General features: G+C 39.5%; 1 protein-coding gene across 5 annotated transcripts in view; it reads left to right on the forward strand.

The window, feature by feature from the left end:
• Lrch1 (leucine rich repeats and calponin homology domain containing 1) overlaps window positions 1-21,786 on the forward strand; it is a 183,707-nt gene that overhangs the window by 129,171 nt on the left and 32,750 nt on the right. For 2 of the 5 annotated variants that reach the window (XM_047552651.1, XM_047552652.1), the window contains exons 9-16: window positions 1,256-1,383; window positions 6,258-6,325; window positions 8,289-8,375; window positions 10,520-10,609; window positions 10,715-10,751; window positions 17,094-17,147; window positions 17,833-17,905; window positions 20,929-21,033. In XM_047552651.1, coding sequence (XP_047408607.1) covers window positions 1,256-1,383; window positions 6,258-6,325; window positions 8,289-8,375; window positions 10,520-10,609; window positions 10,715-10,751; window positions 17,094-17,147; window positions 17,833-17,905; window positions 20,929-21,033 — 642 coding nt within the window. The remainder of the gene's footprint in view (window positions 1-1,255; window positions 1,384-6,257; window positions 6,326-8,288; window positions 8,376-10,519; window positions 10,610-10,714; window positions 10,752-17,093; window positions 17,148-17,832; window positions 17,906-20,928; window positions 21,034-21,786) is intronic. The other 3 variants (XM_047552653.1, XM_047552654.1, XM_047552655.1) reach the window with 2 other exon arrangements.

Raw genomic sequence — 21,786 nt, forward strand, 5'->3', positions numbered from 1 at the left:
GTGCACCACCATGCCTGGCTCTGTTGCTCTTTAATAATGGCGAAATAATCTCTAAACATAGAGGCTTGCAAACCTTCAAAATTCTTGTAACTTTTTTTCATATCAGGTTACATTGTGGCAGTATTGTGATGACTGTTTCCCAGTGACTTTTAGGGAAAATAATAAAAGTATTTTTAGTATTTCTGATGTTTTTTGATTTGTGGCAGTAAGGATTTCATGATGCAGAAATAAAGAACAGGGTTTAATGTACAGATTATCTCTGTAAACATGCTCTTATTAACAAGAGAGTTGTTTCATGTTTACTTCTGCTTCTTAAGTTTAGCAGTTTTTATCATTAAACTTAATGAGACTAGCAATAAACTTATGACAGAAACCATACATTGTCCAAAAATCGAACTATTTCCTTGCCTGATAACTGCCTCTGTATTAATTCAGACAAAACACTGTGATAATATGTACTATATGAGGGTATTTTAGGTAGAATTTTCAAATGAAAGAATTAGGAAATCTGCTATTAGCGAGCCTCTTTCCCAACCCGTTCTGGGTGAGGGTATCTTGCTGGCTGTTTAAGTGCTTTAAGGATGATCCTTTTTAGTCCTCAGATTGGTCAGAAGCGTTCCCCATGCTGTTTCTTTGGCTTCTCCTTCATCCCTTGGAACAAGGTCCCCTGAGTTGTGCCTTCACCTCTGTGGGGCTTTCTTTTGCAGTCACTTCTGTTTCTTAGGATTGGGGGCTCTTGTCTCTAGTCCTGTCCTACAGTCTTGCCTAAGATTATTTGCTTTTTAAGGACAAGAGTCATATTTGACTGATTTTTTTTAAGCCCCCAAGTGCACAGCATAATACCTGCTAGTTAGCAGCTGCTCAATGAAATATTTGTTGAACCTCGAATTTGAAACAATTAGAAAAAAGAGGGCTCAGAAACCCTCTTTCATAATTTTTTTTCCTATTCCTTAAAAGAGTAAGAGGAAATTTTATTTCTTTCATAATGAACCAAGCCATGAAGAGGTCTTGATTTTGTAAATTCAGTTTGAGACTTTCTTTTACTTTTCTTCCTCTCCCTCTTTTTTTTTTTTTTTTTTTTTTTTTTAATCTTTTCCTCAGATTCTATAGGGAAGAGAAAATCTGGGTCAATCATATACCACAATAGGTGAGAGAGGAGATGAAGACAATTAGATGACCCATTTGAGGATGGGCTGTGCTTTATGCTTCTGTCATTAAATCATCCTTTCTTCCTTTCTCTGTATTTTCCTAATAGGGGAATTTCATCAGGAATTTCCACCAGAGCCTTCCCTTTTGGGGGACAACAACAACTCAGGAAAACAAAGAGACCAGTTTGCTGATGGGGCCGATGTTCTTCATTCGGGTTTTATGAACTATATTAAGGTGAGGTTTTGAGGATCAGCTAACTTTTAGTTACTCATTTTCTTCTGTCGGGCACCTTAGAATTTAAGTTCAAGGTTTCTAATCCATCACCTTCAAAGTCCAACTGACTGTGGCCTCCCGAAGCCTCCAGCACATCTTTCAAAGCTCAGCATGTCTATTTTCTGACATTAGGAACTGGTTCCAGCCAGGTATGCCTCTGCATATATCTGCCTATGTGTATGGATTTTGTTTTCAGATATTACTCAGTTTTTCCCTATTCACTACATCATGCGAGTTAGTCAACTTTCCAGAATTACCATTACCACTCACTCAGTAAAAACTAAAACAGTTTCACTCTGCTCAATATGTTCTAGATGAAAACTTAACTTGAGATACAGATGGAGCATCCCTTAGCTAGAGTGCTTGGGATCAGATGTGTTTCAGATTATGGAGGTTTTCAAGTTTGCAGGTATTTACATAAATTTTACTGATTGAACATCCCTAATCCCAAAGTCTGAAATTCAAAGTTTATTGAGAAAAATTTTCCGACTTTGGAACCTCACAATGTGTTTCAGACATTAGTCATGCATTGTGGTGCCTACCTGTAATCCCAGTGACTTGGGAGGCTGAGGCAGAAGTTCAGAGCCAACTTTAGCAACTTAACAAGTGAGACCCCCAAGCAACTTAGCAAGAACCTGTCTCAAAATAAAAAATAAAAAGGGCTGGAGATATAGCTTAATGGTAAAGTACCCCTGGGTTCAATCTCCAGTACCAAAAAGAAAAAATAAATAAATAAATTCAGACTTCACAGCATTTTGAATTTCAGATTTTTGGATCAATGATGTACAACCTTCTATGTCCATAGTGTACAGAGAGAAGAGGAGACTTCAAATCTGGAGGTGACTCTCTTCCCTTTTTGGATAGGTCACTGGGAAGACATGTATTCCTGCACTTTGTAGTTGCCCTGAGGTATTGAAAGGGCAGTGATGTCCCCAAGTATCAGGCAGCCCTGATTCTGGCAGAAAAACTAGCTCTGTGCTGATTGGTAGTAAGGGCTCTGCTTCATGATCTGATTAGGCACCCTGGTATGTTCTGCCAGTCCTTTTGGTTCAGGTTGAGGATTGCTGTTTTGGTGAAATAAAGAGTCACTGTGACTTGTGAGACACGCTGGTCTCCGAGTTACTATGTTGAAGCCAAAAACGGGATCTCCAGGTGCCTCTCCTTAGTCTCTCAGGCTCCTGTCAGCAGGACTGGACTCAGCCTAAACCAGCATCTCTGGGCGTCACCCTGGAGGACAGTAGGAGGAAGACAGACTGACTTACACTGCTTGAGATCTGTGTACTCAGGCCATCAAGACAAAATTAATGGACCTGCCATCTGTGTGCGGAATAGAACCATCAAAGATGATTACAAAAGCATGTAGACGGATGAAATAGGAAGCTTAACTCTTTACTCTCTGTCTCAACTTTGTCATTAACCCATCGAGTCTCGTTTCTGCTCTCCATCTCCACTGGCCCATTGGCATGGCTTTGGTTGAGCCTCATTGTTTCTTATGTTAATGGCTGCAGGGGCCCTGTTCCAGGTCCGCACCACTCTGTGCAGCATGCGCGCGCACACACACATGCTTAATGTTCTGCCACTAAACCTTTTCTTGAAGTACAAATCTCATCACTCTCAAGCCAGTGGTTCTCACAAGGCTCTTGCAGATTTGACGCCTATCTATCAGCTCTGTGGGACAATTCAACCAGGAAAACATGGAAAATTAGAGGGGTTCTTTTCTTCATTTTATCAAGAATTCATCTTGAAAATCTAAAGATAGAAACTTTGAAGAATGTATTTCTAAGATGCTTAAATCTAAATGTTTTTTGTCTGTTTGTTTTTGCATTGGAGTTTGAACCCAGGGATACCTGGGCTACATCCCATCTCCAGCCCTTTTTATTTTTTATTTTGAGGGAAGGTCTTAGTAAGTTTCCAAGGCTAGTCTTGAACTTGGCAATCCTCCTGTCACTGGGATTAGTCAGGCCCAACGAGTATAAGTTCTAAAGGGGACAGTGGTTAGTAAAGGAAAGCATACGATTTCAGAAAAATGAAGTTCCCTAGATTTGGAGATTTCAGGAAATCTAAGCACCCCATGAACTTGTCTGCTCTAGGGACAGGATCCTGTGGCCAGACATTCTAGCAGCGAGAAAGGATGAGGAAGTCAGTATGGCAGATGTTTCCTGGAAGACCCTTGTCCTGACAAGTCAAGAGGGGAATGCTAGTAATAAAGTAAACCCTGAATCTATAAATACAAGGAAAAGTTGTATGTTGAAAATCAGGCCAGGTCAGGCTTGACTTCCACCACTTTAGCATCTATGAATATGTGTCTGGCAGCCACCAAGTGTGCCACACCACTCAGTGCCTGGACCAGCAAGTATTCTGTTCTACATTATCCTGTCGTATTTGCCAAGTGCGCATCTTGTATTTTGTAACTGCACTTGATTTTCATTCTTCATGATGGTTGATAGTGTGTGATGTCACAATGCACATTAAATTATCTGGTACTGAGCCATCGCTCTAGAGAAAAAACAAGGTCCGGTGCCTGTGAGCCGTCAGTCCCATATTTGCCATCAGTCAATGAGTGACCTTATTTTACGTGTTTCTGTTTAAAGACACCATACATATGTGTCTCTTAGTGATGGAGATGAGTCTGGAGAAACATGTTATTGAGCAGTTTCATCTTTGTAAAAACTGCACAGAGAGTGCTCCCAGAAACCAAGGTAGCTATAGCATCACTGGGTGATATAACACTGTGGGGCCACTGTTGTGTACGCGGCATGTCCTTGACTGAGATGTCACTATGTGTCACAATACAGTCTGTCCCTGATTTGTTACCATTGAAATCACGACCAGTAGCACTGGAGCACATGCCTACCTGGCCCATGTGTGTCCTCTGTAAGGCATGTCACAGCCTTCTTGGGCTCAGGAACACTAGACAGCATTCAGCACTATGCCAGGATCATTATAAACAGTGAAGTCACCAAAAAAATTTTTAATGCATAAAAATATGAAAATGGGGCACATTTCAAGCACACTTGTATACAGCATAGGGACTGAAACCAGAATGCCCCTGTCCCACCTCGGTGTCTCTGGACTCATCTTTCACCACCCTGCACATGTCCGCAGATGGCTCAGAAGCACCACAGTGAGTACTGGTTTGGCGGCTACCGACAAATTTGAGTAGGCAAATTTACGAATATAGAATCTACTATGTAGCCATCCAACTTAGCCAAAGAAACTCAGTAAGCTGGTTCTGCATTTTGAAAAAACGAGATGTTTTATTCTCAGCTACTTTTTATGTTGAGACTGAAAACTGGAAGGAAACACCCCTGTCTCCTAGAATTGAAACCAGTAAGAAGACCTAGACCATGCTACCTGGGTCATTCCTGATAGTATATTTTCACCTATGAGTTTCCCTGTCATTTAGAGAGCAGCACAGCTATTTATATAGTTAACTTTATTGTACTGAAAGTACACTCAGGACAGCAAAGACTGAGTGGTTTTGGGTACTGAGGATTGAACTCAGTGGGTCTAGTGCCCACTGAGCACATCCCAGCCCTATTTTGTATTTTATTTAGAAACAGGATCTCACTGAGCCGCTTAGCACCTTGCTGTTGCTGACAGTCCTCCTGCCTCAGCCTCCTGAGCTGCTGGGATTCCAGGGGTGCACCACCTCACCAGCTGACTGGCCTGAGTGATTTTGATGCAGAGGCCACAGTGAGGGCCTGGTCCCCTCCTCAGGGAGAGTCTCATCTTCATGACACAGCTGGAGACTCTACTGGTCCTGAGATAGTTAAGGATGCGCCCCACCCCCAGCCTTTTTGTCTGTGTTCCTTGCCACTCTGGGGTGGCTTCCGTTCTAGCACTAACCTGGTTAAAGCAGTGTTCCTCTGTGTCAGAGGTGACTGTGCAGAGAAGGGAGGCCCCCAGGGTCACAGTTTTCTCAGCATTCACTCCCACCGGGGTCTCTTCGGGGAACATTGGGAGGGGGTTACAGAGAGAACATTCTTTGAGTGAAGCCTGGATGATGTATATATGAAAGCTTTTGGGCTGTTGGATACCTCTGAGGCATTTTTCTGTTGTTAAATACTTTATATTCTCTTTTTTCCCAACACACACACACACACACACACACACACACACACACACACAGAGGCACACCTCCCCTTCATCTCCTCTCACAAACATGCAGATGCACATTCACCTGTGACTCAGGAGCTCAAGGGAGGCATTAGTCAACACCAGGAGGTGCTAAGAGGGCAACGAGGAACCCGGTTCAGTTTTAGATTTCTGGTGCTGGGCTGACAAGTGCTGTAGTTAGGCTGTTTTTATTTTTGTTTTTAACTTTCTGAGTTTTAAATATTGTAAAATACATGTAGCATAAGATTATCATCTCAGCCGTTTTGTAACCATATCGTTTGGAATGTGTCGATAAGTCCATTCACCATCTCCAGGACTCTTCTCGTCTTGGAAAACTTAAACTTGGTACCTGTTAAACAACTCCCCCTCCCCTTTCCCCTGGCCCCTGGAACCACTTCTGTCTCTAGGAATTTTACTCTCTAGGTACCTCACATGAGTGGGACCATACAGTATTGTCCACCTGTGGTTGGCTTATTTCGCTTAACATAGTGCCCATATGTACAGAATATGCAAGAGTTTCCTCGTTTTTAAGGCTGAATAATCCTTCACATGTCTGTATCACATTTTGTTTATCCATTCATCCATTGATGGACGGTTGGCTTGTTTCTACCTTTCAGCTGTTGTGAATAACACTGCCATGGATGTGGGCTGGAACAGGTTTTAACTCTTGATGGAATAGCCAGTGATTCTCAGAAACCCATGTGTTCTGTCCACAGGACCGGGCAGAAGACTGTGAAGAGCTGTTACGGATAGAAGAGGATGCACACTGGCAGACAGAGGGAATGTGAGTGCCGAGACCCAGTTATGAGTCATCATCCCTGGGAAGTTCACTTTCAAAGACATTGGCGGCCCCGTCCTGATAGACTTTTGACCTGTTTTTCTTTGGGGGATATTAATTAAGAAGTTCCCAATTTTCCTCTGTCTGATGCTTGTCAGAACCATTGGGCAATACAGTGTGTCTTAGACTGTTTTATGCCACTGTAACAGAAAACCACAGACTGGGTAATTTAGGAACAATAGGAGTTTGTTTGGTTGACAGTTCTGGAGACTGAGAAATCCAAGATGGAGGGGGCTGTGTCTGGTGAGGACCTTCCTGGGGCATCATAACATAGCAGAAGTCATCACATGGCAAGAGAGTGCTTGAGAGAGAGCAGGAGCCCAAGATCCTTGAGAAAAAGAGCCCGCTTTTATGACATTGGCATTAACCTGTTTATGAGGGCAGAGCCCTCATGACCTGATCCTCATCAAAGCTCAGCATTCTTGCCGTACAGATGATGTTTACAACACATGAACTTGGGTGGACACATTCAAATCATAGCACAGTGCAAATGTTGGACCTCTTAGTTGGCCTTGAGGCTCTGGGTAGAACTGTAATTCAGAGAATTAGCTAGAATGTCTAGATTGGAGATTGTCCTTTGCCTGAAGAAGCCAACAGCTAGACCTAAAGTGAACCATAGTGCTTATCTCCTTCTTCACCAGGGTCTTCTGGTTTGGGGAAAACATTATCTCTCATGTCCTGGTCCCAAGTCTGATAACTGTCATAGCTTACACTTACTGAACACTACCTACAAGGAGGCACTGTCCTAAATACTTCTCAGGTTCATAATTCATTTGGTCTTTACAGTAAACCTATGAAGATAAGTCCTATTTTTCTCTATTTCAAAGATGATGAAACTCGGGCACAGAGAAATTGACTGTTGTACCCTCAAGGTCACAGAGGGCCAACATTAACCCCAGCGAATCTTGATCAAATGAATATTCCCTCCACTCTCTTAATGACAAAAATATTTATTGGATAAAATTTACAGAGGAGGGGGATTAGTGATTTTTTTAGTTGTAGATGGACACAATACTTCATTTATTTTTATGTGGTGCTGAGGATGGAACTCAGTGCCCCACACATTCGAGGCAAGTGATTCACCACTGAGCCACAACCCTGGCCCTGGATTGAGTGATCTTATCAGATGAACCATTTCTGAGGGAATTGAGTTTGGACCATGTGACATAGATTAGATTTTTTTGTTCCCAGGATTTTGTTTTCCGTGATCTGGGATGTTGATCTGAACCTTCCACTGAACCTTGTTATTACAGAGTCTTCGACTCACAGGGAAACAGAGAGTTGTTTTAAAATTAGATAAAGCTTTAGAAACTCTGTTCTCAATCTTACATCTACTGTTCACAACACTGGCTATAAATCAGGATCCTCTGTGGAGCTTTATAAAATGACCAACCCTATTTGGGGTCAGACCTACCTGAGAGTATCCGGACTGGCATGATTTTTAAGCCACACAAATGGTTTTGCTACACATAAAGCCTGGGCTGAGAACCACTCTCCTACATACACCATGCAATGTGAAGCCCATACTGTGTGATAGCCACAAAATTGAGCCCAGCTGCTTTACTGGAGTTCAAAGGCTGGAGGTAGTGCAGACTGGTGCAGTGGAGCCCCCAGGAAACCCCACAGTACTCAGGAAAGCACACTGTGAGGCTCTCCCTTCCTGTCTGTTGCCTGATTGTGCAGTTGAGGGCCCAGGGACTTCAAAGTAAGCTGAGCTTTCCCCACTCAGGGGCTCCTTGATACCCTGCCCCCCCCCACCCCGCAGGGTTAACATGTCTTCATTATAATATTGAATTTGGCAAAATCATTTTTGTTAGTTAGATTTTTGTAAGTTCACTTTTAAGAACCTAGATGATACTTATGTTTTAGTGATCAAATTTTCATGCTCATACTTGGTTTTATGTTACAGAATAAGTTCATCCAAAGATCAGGATGTGGATATAGCGATGATTGAGCAGCTGAGAGAAGCAGTAGATTTGCTGCAAGATCCCAATGGGTATGATTGTCTTCCTTTAGCCCAGGTTTCCTGTGTAGATAATGTTTACCAAATCTAATGAGTATATTATTTCAACTTGTAAAAACTTTATGCACACATTTTGGTGGCTGCATAACCACTGCAAAGTAAAGTCATTTTAATTGCCTGTTTCCCAAGATTCAAAAGTGAAAGAGATTTTTGCAGAGATGGAGATCAATTCCACATTTTAGCCCTTCATGAAATTCATTCACCTCTCATGAAATCCACATGGGATTTTTGGTATAATACTTAGAAAACAGAAATGTGGCAAAAGTGCATAAAGCTGAAGCCATAATTTACAGAAATACAAGGAAAAATTTTCTAAAATGAGGATTAAATAACCATTACTATTTTTATTTCTGATAGTGCCAGATATGTTACCTAAGTAATATATTTCTAAAGATTTGGATTTTTAAATTTGAGTTGGCCTTTGTCAATAGCACACACTATAAACAGTGGGCATTTTTTTGTTTGTTTCTTAGCTAAGGATAATGAAATTCCCATGGACAGAATATTTTTCAGTAAGACAATAGCAGGTATCAGGTAATAATTACATGACAACTAGAGAAATAGACCCAAAATTTTTCTGTGGTGAAATGTCTTCTCCCATCCTGGTGGTTGCTTTTTCACTCTCTTTATAGTGCTCTTGAATGCACAAAAAATGTTTTAATATTAATGAAGTTCAATTTGTGTATTTCTTTTGTGACCTGGGAATTAGTGTCATATGCAATAAATCATTAGACCCAAACATCAATGTTATAAAACCTGGGTTTGATCCACAGCAGCAACCCCCAAATATGTATATATGTGCATATATATAAATAATATAGTTTATATATATAATACATACGCACACACATACACATACATATGTAAAGTGGACTGTCATCACCAGCACCAGCAGAAAGGACTCTGATAAATCACTAAGCTGATCCTATGGATCCGGTCAATTCTCAACTCTTTTCTTGTTTGACAATTGTAATTCATAAAGGTAGAAGAAGTTCTCAGTAGTTACTCTAGTAATTCCCCTTCGATTGGGAAACTTCATATAAAAAACTCTCCCAGTAGTAGATTGTTTGCAGAGTTCAGCATTTACATACACCTAGAAAATCCTAATTCTTTCTGATTCACCCAGTGTTTTGGGGGCAGGGGATAGTACTTCTCTTGGGCTCTCAAATTTAAGACTCTGAAGGGTTTGGATACTTTTATTTTCAGAATATTATCTCCATTTAATACTTAACTTGCATATATTAAAATGAATCTCATATCTAATAACCTCTTCATTTCCTGTTAAAAAGTTTGAAATTATTTTCTAAATTTTGATTTTAAAATTATTTGCCAATGAATAATTTATTTACTGTGATGCCTCAGAAATCACATGCATTCTTGAGCATTTCTGAAAAGTGAGAAAAGATTAAAAAATTATTTGTAAATATATGAAATATTCATAATAACAATTAATGAACTTGACATGCTATGTTTTGTCAACATTTAATTTAACATTTGTTAATTTTGATTTTGCATTTCAAAAAAAAAAGAAACTTAGGGAAAGACATGGAGGCCAAAGAAAGTGAAGCTGGTTTGGAAAAGCTCCAGTACCCAGAGGGCTAGCATGATCTAGTACCACGTGTGGAACTTTTTCAAAACAGATGCCAGGCACTGCCCCTGGGTCTTGAGGTCAACTCATGCTTCTGTTCTGCTGCCAGGACCGAGAATCACCAGAGGGATGGTGTGGAGTGATACAGGGCATGTCAGTTTTCTGTTACTGTAACCAATACCGGAGACAGATCATCTTACAAAGAGGAAAGGCTTAATTTTAATAAGTACTCTGAGCAACTTCAGTAAATTAATGAAATTCTAGAATAAAATTTGTATGAAAATTGTGATTTTTATCAGGAATTACTACTATATTGTAAATCAGTTGAATTTCAATACCAATAACAGTTGGAAAATTCTATTTTGGCTTCTGGTTGGAAAATGCCATTCAGTTTGACATTTTTGTCTTTTTTTACTTAATTTTAAAGATAAACATCGCTTTTCATTAAAATTTTAAACCTCAATATGACTTAGAGAATTTTTAACATGTTCAATGAATATACTGACATCTTTTCACCCCTACTTTTTAGATTGAGTGCAGATATCACAGAAAGAAGTGTTTTAAATCTATACCCTATGGGATCAGCAGAAGCCTTAGAACTACCAGATTCAGCACTTAAGTATGTTTGCCTTTTTATAACTAAGGATATTTCTCTTTTGACATTGAAGTATTTATGATTTATATTCCACCTAATGTCTTCCTTTTTCTTTCCTTGTCCCTACAGTGGTCAAATGCAGCTGGAGACATCTCCAGTGTGTGAGGTAAGGCCACAAAACTAAGCAGTACTCTTCCAGAATATTCCACCACATTCCGTAAAGACCTGTCAGGGAGAGACATTTTTATGAGGTCAATATCCTTGTTTGTTCAAGACAAATTTTTCAGTGTTTTAATTATTTCCTACTCTTAATTCTGTTTCTCTTTCATACCTCATCTCCCATTAAAGATGAGAGGGGGCTATATTTCTCATAGATTTTCTAAACTTTTTTATAAATTAGTGTACTGGGTCAGGTGTTGGCCACTATGATACACGGGGGAACCTGCCCTTTGTTGGAAACTGAAGGTAGGACAAAGAAATGTAGATTTTGGAGCCAATGAAGAAGTCTAGCTAAAAAAGACCTGAAAGGCAAGAGCAATTAAATTTCTGTGTCTAGGAGGTTAAGAGAATATTACAAGCTGGGTGTGGTGGCACAAACCTGTAATCCTACCAACTCAGGAGGCTGAAGCAGGAGGATCACCAGTTTGAGGCCAACCTTGGCAACTTAGCAAGGCTCTGAGCTACTTAAAGAGACCCTGCCTCAAAATAAAAAATTAAAAAGTGCTGGGGATGTAACGTAGTGGTAAAGTGCCAGTGAGTTTAATTCTTCAAAAGAAAGAAAGAAAAAGAAAAAGTCTGAAAGAGAATATTATAAACTGGTAGGGGTGCGTGGGAACAGGTGAGGGTACGTTGGGTAGAGTTAAAAGTGGGTGCAGTTGGAGTGGCTATAGAGAAAGCAGTTTTGACCTGAAACTAGAGATGAACCTAAAAGGTTCCAAAGAAAGATTTTTACCCCAGTTATGAAGAGAGAGGTTTGCACTAGTAGTTTGGGAGTTACAACCTGTTTCATCCCTTCTTAGTGAATGGACTTGGGATGGCTAGTTTAGGTATCAAGATTGTATATAAACCTATCTATGCCCCCCGTGGTGTCTACATACGGATTAATGGTAAAGCAACTTCATACTCTTTAACTATCTAAAGTCCTGTGTGAAAGAAATACGGAAAAAAGGACTGTGAAAAGAGTTATGAGAACTGTTCCCCGAGAGTGTGGTGTCGTTGTTAAGTGCAGTGACTTGGAATGATATGAGGTATCAGCCCCGTCCCAAAGACTTGCTAACTCTGGGCTGGTTAATTAACCTCTCTAAACTTAACCTTCATTTTCAGTAAATTGGGATCATAATAATAGCTATTGTAAAGCTCAAATGAGATGATTCGGGAACAGTCTCACAATACAGGGCGCCTAAGTGCTGGCTGTTCTTCTCCTGCTCTGTCATTGTTATTGGTGTGGTCTCCAGAGGGAGTCGGGTACCACCACCCCTGTCCTGGGTGGAGGTGGCATTGACCTACTCAGTAGCGGAGCATCAGGAAGCCTTTCATTAGCAGGCTGTCCTGGATTCATGGCCTCAAGTTTCCATTTGAGATTGATTCTGGTATTCTGCACACTCACTTTTTTTTTTACTTTCAATCTTCTTATTTGAATATAATTTTAATCTTACAAAAGATGGCAAAGATAAATAATAAATAACTAAATTATGAGGTTCTATAAAATGTTGCAAAAAACTACAAATCTTATACCTAGGTTTACTGATTACAAGTTGAATATCCCTAATCTGAAAAGGCAAAATCCAACCACTCTAAAATCTGAAACTTTTGAGCACCAGCGTAATGCCACAAATGGGAAATTCCACTCCTGACCTCATGTAATGGGTTGCACTAAAAATACTGTATAAAATTACCTCAGGCTAAGGGTAGAATACATATGTGAAACATAAGGGAGTTTTGTGTTCAGACTGGGGTCCCATCTCAAGATACCTTATTATGTATCTGTAGTTATTCTAAAATCCAAAATGATCTGAAATCCAAAACACTTCTGGTCCCAAGCATTTTGGATAAATGATTCTCAACCAATATTAACATTTTACCCCATTTCTTGTATTATTTGTTCATTTCCTCTCTCCCCTCCTCCTTTCTGTACACATATATTGTTCTTTCATATTTGAGTGTAAGTTTTATACATCAACATCCTTTTATCCCTAAACATTTTGGTGTATATATTCTACAAATATGAATTTTTTCTTATGTAACACATGCCAGTTATCGACCTCATAAATTTACATTGATGACCTATTTTTATTCAATCTACCACTTATACATGCAGATTTATCAACTGTTCTAAGATGCTTTCAGATCATTTTTTCCCTATCCAGTATACGATCCAAACTCTAGAAACTAAATGCAATACATGCTACTAGACTAGATCCTATATATCATATATATATACACACACACACACACACACACACACATGCACATATATATATCAGATACATGTATATTCTCCTTTATGCTACATTTTTGAAACCTTTAATTTCTATGACCTTCAAAATTTAAAGAACTCATGTTTCCCCTTTTTAATAGAATGTCCTTCATTTGGTATTTATCTGACCTTTCTGTGTGATTGGCCTGAGGTCCTGTGCTCTTCTTTGGGGTACTGCACAGGTGATGATGTATGTCCCTCTTGGCATGTTTGGGGCACACTATGTCCATCTGTCCCTCATGGATGATTTTAATTTGATCACTCAAGTGAGGGTGCAACTCCATTTCTCCACTGTATAATTACTATTTCATTTTTCTCTTGCAACTAATCAGCAGTCTATAGAGAGAGGTACTTTAAGACCATCTTAGTATCCTGCTACAGACTCTCTTTTGACTCTAGTGGCCACTTGTGTGCATGGTTTCAGGAGTGTCAGGAAGTCACAAAACTTCTAGACAGAAGGTAGCTCTCCTCCATCTCTGGTGGGGAATTGGATGTCATTCCAATAATTTTTGTCTTCTATTAAAATGCATGTATTCCTGACCAAAAAAAGTCTTGCTAAATGTTGGACCATGTGCTTTGTATCTGAGATATTATCATTATAGATACTTCTCGACTTACACCGGGGTTACACCAAATAAATACATGAAGTTGAAATAACCAAATGAATACAATGAAGGTGAAAATATTGCAATTCAAAAATGCATTTAATACACCTAACCTACTGCCAGTGTGCTCAGAAAACATACATTAACTTGCAGTTGGGCAGAATCCTCAAATACAAAGCCTATTTTATAATAAAATGTTGAATATTTCATGTAGAACATTGAATGCTGCACTGAACCTCAAACCCAGCCAATTCCAATGGTAATTAAGAACTGCTATTAATATTAAGCATTTTGGTGGTTTAGAAAGAAATGTTTAAAACGTCTCATTCCCTTCATGTAAGTCCAAGATAGTTTCAGCTTCCTCTTACTGTTTCATCAGCAAAGACAAACCATATCTTTACAGTCAGGTTTAGATTTTCAAAGTGGAATTTTACTGCATATATTGACCCTGTCTTTGTTTCCCCCTTTGTCTTTCTCCGTAAAGAGAAAGCACTTAGCATTTCACCTGAAGCGGGACCTAGCACAGTACCTAGTGAACAGCAAGTGGTTAGTGAGGGTTCATGGAAGGGAGGGAAAGAGGAAGAGAGAGAGAGGGGAAACAGATGTTAGAAAGTGGCTTTGGTCTGCAAACTTCAGCATCCCCCTTTGATGTACAGACCTTTGAATCTCAACTGATACAGTAGCTGAAACACTCCATCATTTAAAGAAAACTAAATATTGTGTTCCTCTGAAGACGCATCTTGGTGCTTGTGTACATTGAAACTGATCTGACACTTTGCTGCAGCCTTCTAAAGCTTCATGGGGTTTTCCTCAAGTTTACCCATACTTGCCCTCATTACATTATGTGGAAAAGCCATGTCCTCCCGAGGAAGGAAATTTGACTTCCAAGTCATGTGTCAATCATTCAAGTTGCACAGTCAGCCCAGCTGCATCTAATAACCAGTTGTTTCTTCCATTAGCCAATTAGCCATTAAAGTAGGGAACTCTGAGCTTCAGCCCTGCACAAGGTCCAGTGCTGGGAACCTGAAGGTCTCTGAGCAAATCACTGCACTTTTCTCCAGAGTCAATTTTCTGCTCTGGCCAGACAGGTTGTGTTAGTATTCTTGAACACACAGAATGGGCCTTCTCCCTATAATGTTCTTGAACTTTCAGTCTTGAGGATATTTTAAAAAGGAACATACCTGTGTCCAGGATTCTAGGAGTATCAGAAAGACCCAAAACCTTTAGGAAAAAAAGATACCTGTACTTTGTCTCCTTTCAACTTACAGTGTTTTGTGTTATTTTAATACAAGTTTTTCTTCTTTGGTTGAATGAGGAGTCATATTTGGTGTAAGATATTTTTACTTCATGTCTTCTTGGGACAACTCTCTGTCCTTGATGGACGGATCTCCATGATTTTAAAAAAGAAGGGGAGATAGCTGGCTCTGGTGGGAAAAGGTCATCCTGAGAAGAAGGAAGAGAAAAGAAAGTAGTGAATTCCCGAGGGTGGTGATGACAATCATGCAGAACTTACATGTGACCCTCCTGTGATTTGGTTGTTTCTACACCCTCTCTTCCTTCTCATGCAGAAGGAAAGCAGCATCCTGCTGCACAGGTTGCATTGATACAGCAACATTTTTTGAGTACCCAGCTGGGGTAGGCTTGTTTTGGGGTAGGAGACTGGAATGTGGAAGAGAAGAAGTTGCTCTCAGTTTTGAGGAGTTTTAGAAATTGCAGGGGAAGAAGATATGGATGTTGAAAAAATTTAAAGTAGAATATGAGATAGTCTGCCATCCTGAGAGTGTTTTTTTAATCCTCTGGGAGACTGGAGAGGGGACCACGAGTTTAAATTCACAGGGGAGTGAACTGTGCCTTTTGAACTGTCTTGAATTTGCACCTGTAGCCAGGAAACTGTGCTGTGCCAGTCGGTAGAGCTGCGGCACATTCAGTACCAAGTGTGAACCGACCAGACAGAATGGGAAGGCGGTTGGTGGGCCATCTTATTATCTGACCTTGGACATATTTAGAAGATCCACATCACGTTTGGGTAGCACTGGCTTCCATTCAGGAAGAAATGTAAATTGCCTGTTCATGCATAAATCATATTGAATGGAGGAGGGTATTGAGGGGAACAACAGGAAAAATTGAAGGAAGGAATTGCTTATAGGAAGATAAAGTGATCAAATCTAAAGTCACTTATTAGCAACTCTAATAAAGCTCATCAATTGGATTAGGACATTAATGACCTTTTATTCTAAAGTATTTTATCTTTGGATTTACATCAAAGTTGGGAATATTTTTAAATAGCACTCTTGAAGAGTGATTAGAGATGGGCATCTTTGATTTGGTGTCTTACATAAAGATGTGTATATTAGCACCAAATTTTTTATTAGGGTGCACCCATGGAGTCTTTTTTTATTTTTCTTTCTTTCTTTCTTTCTTTCTTTTTTTTTTTTTTTTTTTGGTACTCAGGGACGCTCAACCACTGAGCCACATCTCCAGCCCTATTCTGTATTTTATTAGAGATAGGGTCTCACTGAGTTGCTTAGTGCCTCACCTCCTGCCTCAACCTCCAGAGCTGCTGGGATTACAGGAGTGGCCCCCAAGCCTGGCTACCGATGGGGTCTTGATCATCATATAAAGAAGGCAACCTGGGAAAATAATAAGCTAGAGTGTGCCTCTTGTGGGATCCTTGTCCCTATGTGTCCCTTTCTAGAATTCTGCCCTTAGCCTCTCTTTCTTCCCTTCCATGCTGTCTCCCTTTGGGGCATCTGGCTACCCCCAAGCATCCTGTAAATAATAATGACTTTGAAATCTGTAGCTCATGCTCCAAGTCCCTCACCTTTCCTCTAGCGTTCAGTTTTCATTTTCCTGCCGAACATGGCCACACAGAAGCTACCGACTTCCTCAAACTGCTCCTGCATTCTGAGTGGGGAAACCACAGCCAATTGTAAATCCCATACACCGTACCAGTTGTTGCCAAGGCAAGCTGATATTGAACTGCCTATATGAACTTTGCCCAGGTGTCCAGGTGTGCATAATTATTAAAAGTTCCTAGTGTGATTTTACATATTTTGGAACTATTGCCTTGGACTGACCATTTCTAAAAGCCCATAATTAAAGTGGAGGTGGTTACCTGTTAGCTGATAACCAATGAAGCAAGGTAATCCAGTGTCCACAGATACTTGGGAATGAGCTCTTTATGCTGGGGAAATCCTTATCTTAGTTTGTGTAACACATTACAGGTACCACAGCTATGAATACAGCTGCATAGTTTTAGAAAACGTAAGCATGACCTCCTTAGCCTATTTAACATACCAGTTAATTCACTGCATATTTATTGTGTGCTTCTGTGCCAGGGATAGGATGAAAATCAGACATGGTTCTTCTCTTGTGAATTTCACAGTCTAATGAAACATGCTATGCATTTTTTTTTCTCTTCTTTAAGGTGCAACATGATCTGACATTACAGAGTAACGGGAGCCAGTATTCTCCAAATGAGGTAAGTTTCCTGAAGATTAATGGAAGCTGAGGTGTACCATGAAGACTTAATTGGAACACCTGTTACAGAAATATATTACCTAACACTGTGGTTACTAAGTTAACTGAAGAGTTTCCGGGGGACACTCCTTAGCTCAGTCATTCTCATTAGCAATCATTGCCTTAACTGGTTCTCTTCATAATTAAAGATTAATTTTTATGAGATAATTTGGAAACCAAATATGGAAACATCTTTATAGAAAACAACAAAAATCACTCAAATAGGCATCATTTAGAAGTCTTGTCATCCCTCGGTGACTCAGCATGTGGTTTCTTGATCTGTTCTGTGTTATCTGTTTCTCCGTCTCTTGGTGCCCGCAGAGTCTTCGTTAGTGGTGTCCTCTTTGGGGTGTAGGAGCACACTTATGCATGCCATATCCTCAACTATGCTGGAGGAGAAATGGATTGACAGTTTCATGTGATCATAAAATATTTATAATGAGCAAATAAAAAGAAAATCAGTGGGTCATGTAGCAATGTTCTGTCTATGATATCACTGAAAACATTTGATCTTTTAGCTAGAACTTCATTTCCTCGCAGCAAATACAGACAGGGAGTGGTTTTGTATTAATACTTGATCATAGAGAAGCCATCCATAGTTCTACTTCAATTTTTTTTCCTCCTTTCCTTTCCTTCTAACCCCACAGATGAGAGAGAACTCTGCCCCCGTCTCTCCTACCACAAACAGCACAGCTCCGTTTGGCCTGAAGCCTCGATCAGGTAAATTAAAATCTCAATCCCTTCTTGCACTAAGTAACTCTGTGGTTTCCCTCTAGCCTTTTGAAGTTCACGCGATTGTAATGGGAACGTTATCCATTCTGGTGAGTGGGAATCCTGGCATCAGAACCTCCTCACCTTGCTTCACTTTGGGAAGGTCAGAGAGACTGGCACTGTGGTTTTTAGTGCACCAGCTGTTCAGCCTCTGCTCTGGGCAATGGATGGCTTTCCTTCTTTTGAGTAAGAGCAAAGGAAAAACAGTGGTGGCAACAGTAAGTGGGGAAGAAATTTCTATTGAACTTTTTTGCCCAAGGAAGATAAAATAGGTCCCCCTTTCCCCAGGGGGACCTATTGAGTTCCAGGAAACCCCTTTCTGAGATGGCCTCAGTTGCTTTCTGTGCCTGGGAAGGTTTATATGTTTATTCATGTGACAGGCTTGCCTGAGTGATCAGGAGTCATGGAAAAAAATCTTTTGGAAAGTATTCTTCTCTTTGACCTACTTTATTTTAATTTGTTATTGGTGTATTCACAAAAGTAAATTATAGCAATGTGCCAAGTAACTATGGATTTTAAAAAGAAGAATTCTGAACAGAAAAATACATTTTTCCTAATTTTTGTTTTTCATTTATTTCAAGCTATGGTGCTATCTTCCTTCTTATAGGTTCTTCTCTGTTTTATTATTATTTTTTGATTCTTTGGTATTTAGAATACTCACTACTAATGCTTTTAAGCCAGTATAATAAAGGACTCAGGTATTTTTAATCAAAAGCTGATAAAGAACTCATATGTTCTTGCATTTTCCAGTAAAGCCTTTTCCAACAGTAGAGGTTATGCATCTGTCTAGCTTGAAAAAGAACAAACAAAGATGATTCATTAATAAAGGAAATGTTTTTGTTCTTGGAGCAAGTTGATTGATGGGCAACATGTGGCCAGGTGTAATGGTTTCCTGGCAGTTTAAATGGGCTTTAAAAAAAAAAAGCCATTTAAGAAAACGCTCCAATGTGGCAAGAGTTAGTGGGTGTTTGTTTATTTTGGTTTTTGTTGCGGTGCTTCGGAGGGAACCCAGTCCTTTGTGCATGCTTGGCCATCTTTGTACCACTAAGCTACACCCCACCCTCATGGGTGTTTAATGGGGAGTCAAAAAGTCACCTTCCTCATGTATAGAAATAAGCATATGTGACTAGATATGAACTGTGCTTCCGCTTCCATGGTCTCAGGTGGGTCCCCAGAAGAATGGAGGTGAGTTCGGGCACACCTGCCCTGTGTGAGGACCAGTAGGAGATGTGTCTCCACACATTGAAGACCTCATGTTGGTCTGCAGACTCTCTTAATCTTTCTAGGCAGTTGATACAATTTTAACTTATTTCCTAATTAAGCAAATCAATACTTGAATGGATCTCCACAGAGCAATATTCTCTTGAACATGCAACCTTGCAATTTGTTTGTAAATTTGTTTCGGTGACTTTTTTCTTCCTCTTACAGAGTCCCCCCTCAACTTACTATAGTTAGGGGTTACATTGGCCTTGTATTGTAAAGCATTTCAGATTCTTTGCAGTGGTGAAAAACAAATGGAGTACTTATTTTGAATAGCAGAAAACAAAGATCATTTCCTCTCCAAGCTTCCAACCTTGGAAAGCTTGACTAGCTAAAGTGGAAATTGTTCTAGTTGTTGAAAGCTTTGTGGAGTTTGGTTGCTGTAAATAATGTTGATTTATCTTCAGGGACATCAGGTGACGTATTGGAACATTATAAGACTAGCAGTATGTATGAGGATTTTGAAGTTTAATATAGTAATTTTTAAATATTACAATAGGCATTTTTCATATTTTCTGGAAAATAATGTGTGCAGTAATCAAAATTGGAGATCATATGATTGCAAAAGATAGCAAATGATTTTGATTGAATAACTTTGGGATGCAGAAAACTTTTTATTTTACAATTAAGTATGTGAATTTGTGTGATTTCTGTGGTGTAAATAAAAACAGACTGCTCAAGCAAATAAGTTGGAATAAGAATCTAGATTGTTAAACTGAGTTTTTTTCGAAAGAAACATTTTTTTCTCTTCTGTTTTCCTCCCAAAGGAAGATAGTGCACATACCCAAAAACTTACTCCTAAAACTATGCCCATTAATTGTACTGTGACCCTGCCTTATGATTGAATAAAAGTTATATGAATACTTCCTAAATAAATATGACATTACAATATGGATATTGCAAAAACATCAGTTGTTATGATACATCATAATATATTACCATGACAAGTTATCATTTCATAAATGGCCAACGCAGAAGTTCTCAAAACAATGATTGTCATCTGTTGGTTAGTTATTGTTAAATAGACTCTATTGATATCCAAAATTGGTTTGTCGTTGTTATTGCTTACTGACCAATATTGAAAACTCTATTGAGAGGTATGTCAAGAGGAAGAATTGACTAGATTCAGCTCTCAGCAAAGCACTCTAGTAAACTCACAGATGTCTTTAGAAGGAAATTCTACGTTACCTTGGGAACAAATACCACTCATAGTAAACAGTGATTCTATAATAGTTTTATTTCTAATAGATATATTTTTCATATTACGTTTTGTCCACTTGCCCAATTTTTTTGTGTGAATCATGTAATCATTTTGCTAAGATTGTTAGCTGTTTCAAGAGCCTTGAGAAGGGTGTATGGTAGGGCATTTGCTGATTAATCTGCATAACCTCCAGGTGCTCTTTCTTTCTCCTGACACGACCCATTAGTACTCTTAAGTCTGCGGGCTTGCGGAACTGTTGTGATTAGCGATATTAACTGCATGCAAAGTGTATGACTGATGAGTACTAACACTCAGTTTTTATCATTCTTTTTATTCCATGCGCCATCTTTCATTCTCCTCCTATATTGTACATTTGAAATTAAACCCCATGTAAATGAAATCCACTTCATTTCCATACGAAACCTTATGCCATTCGTGAAACGCTGCGGCCCTTTTGGTTTTGCCTGGTCCTTGTGCAACTACACGCGGCCTGGCTCTCGCCCTCCTGCAGACCCAGCCCTCATTCTCCCTCCTATCTCCTTCAACAAACTTACACAGGCACAAACATGGGACAACTCTAGCTACAGTGTTCCTTCTGAAGGAGACAGTGACAATGGTAGGTGGCTTTGTACCTCTTCTTCAATGTTCGTGAATAAGACAGTGAATGTACTGAACCTTCCTTTATGGGAAGCTGGAGAGAGGGTTGTGTTCACCTGCATGCTTGATGCAAGAAATCCCGAGCAAACCAGGGAGCCGAGGTCCAGAAAAGTGCATGCCAATTGTGAATTGTTTTCCCGCAGTTAGTCCAACTGCAGTTTAATTATCTTGTGTATCCTGAATTTGGGGAGGATTTTAAATTCTTTCTTCTCTACCTATTCTGCTTGGGGTTTGGGGTTTGTTTGCAAGGATTTGGGGTTTGCACATTTGTGTTATCTCTGCTCACTCCTGCACCTAATGCTTAGAGTTTGACCTTTTATATCTATGCTTACCACATGAGTTTTTAAGATAATTAAATGTACCGTGGCTAACCCTGGAGCATTGCACTGGCAATAATGTTAATGTTGAGAAATTTCTAAAAATGAAGAGAAATCACTTGCCTTCTTGAGTATTTCATTTGTATTATATTCAAGAATAGGAAGTTAGTCTGGGAATTATTTGTATCAATAAAAAATTGAGGCCATCAGGATTAATATGGGCATCTCAATTTTGTGCCATTAAGTAACCTAAGAGAGACAAATAAAATACATAAAATCATTTAGATCTACATGCCACATCTATCTGAATCTCCATTCTAGTCTAATATTAGTTCAGACCTTACACATTTCATTTCAAAATACAGAGTGATAAAAGGAATGTTAAATGAAATAAC

Source organism: Sciurus carolinensis, chromosome 5, assembly GCF_902686445.1.
Source record: "Sciurus carolinensis chromosome 5, mSciCar1.2, whole genome shotgun sequence".
NCBI lineage: Eukaryota > Metazoa > Chordata > Mammalia > Rodentia > Sciuridae > Sciurus > Sciurus carolinensis.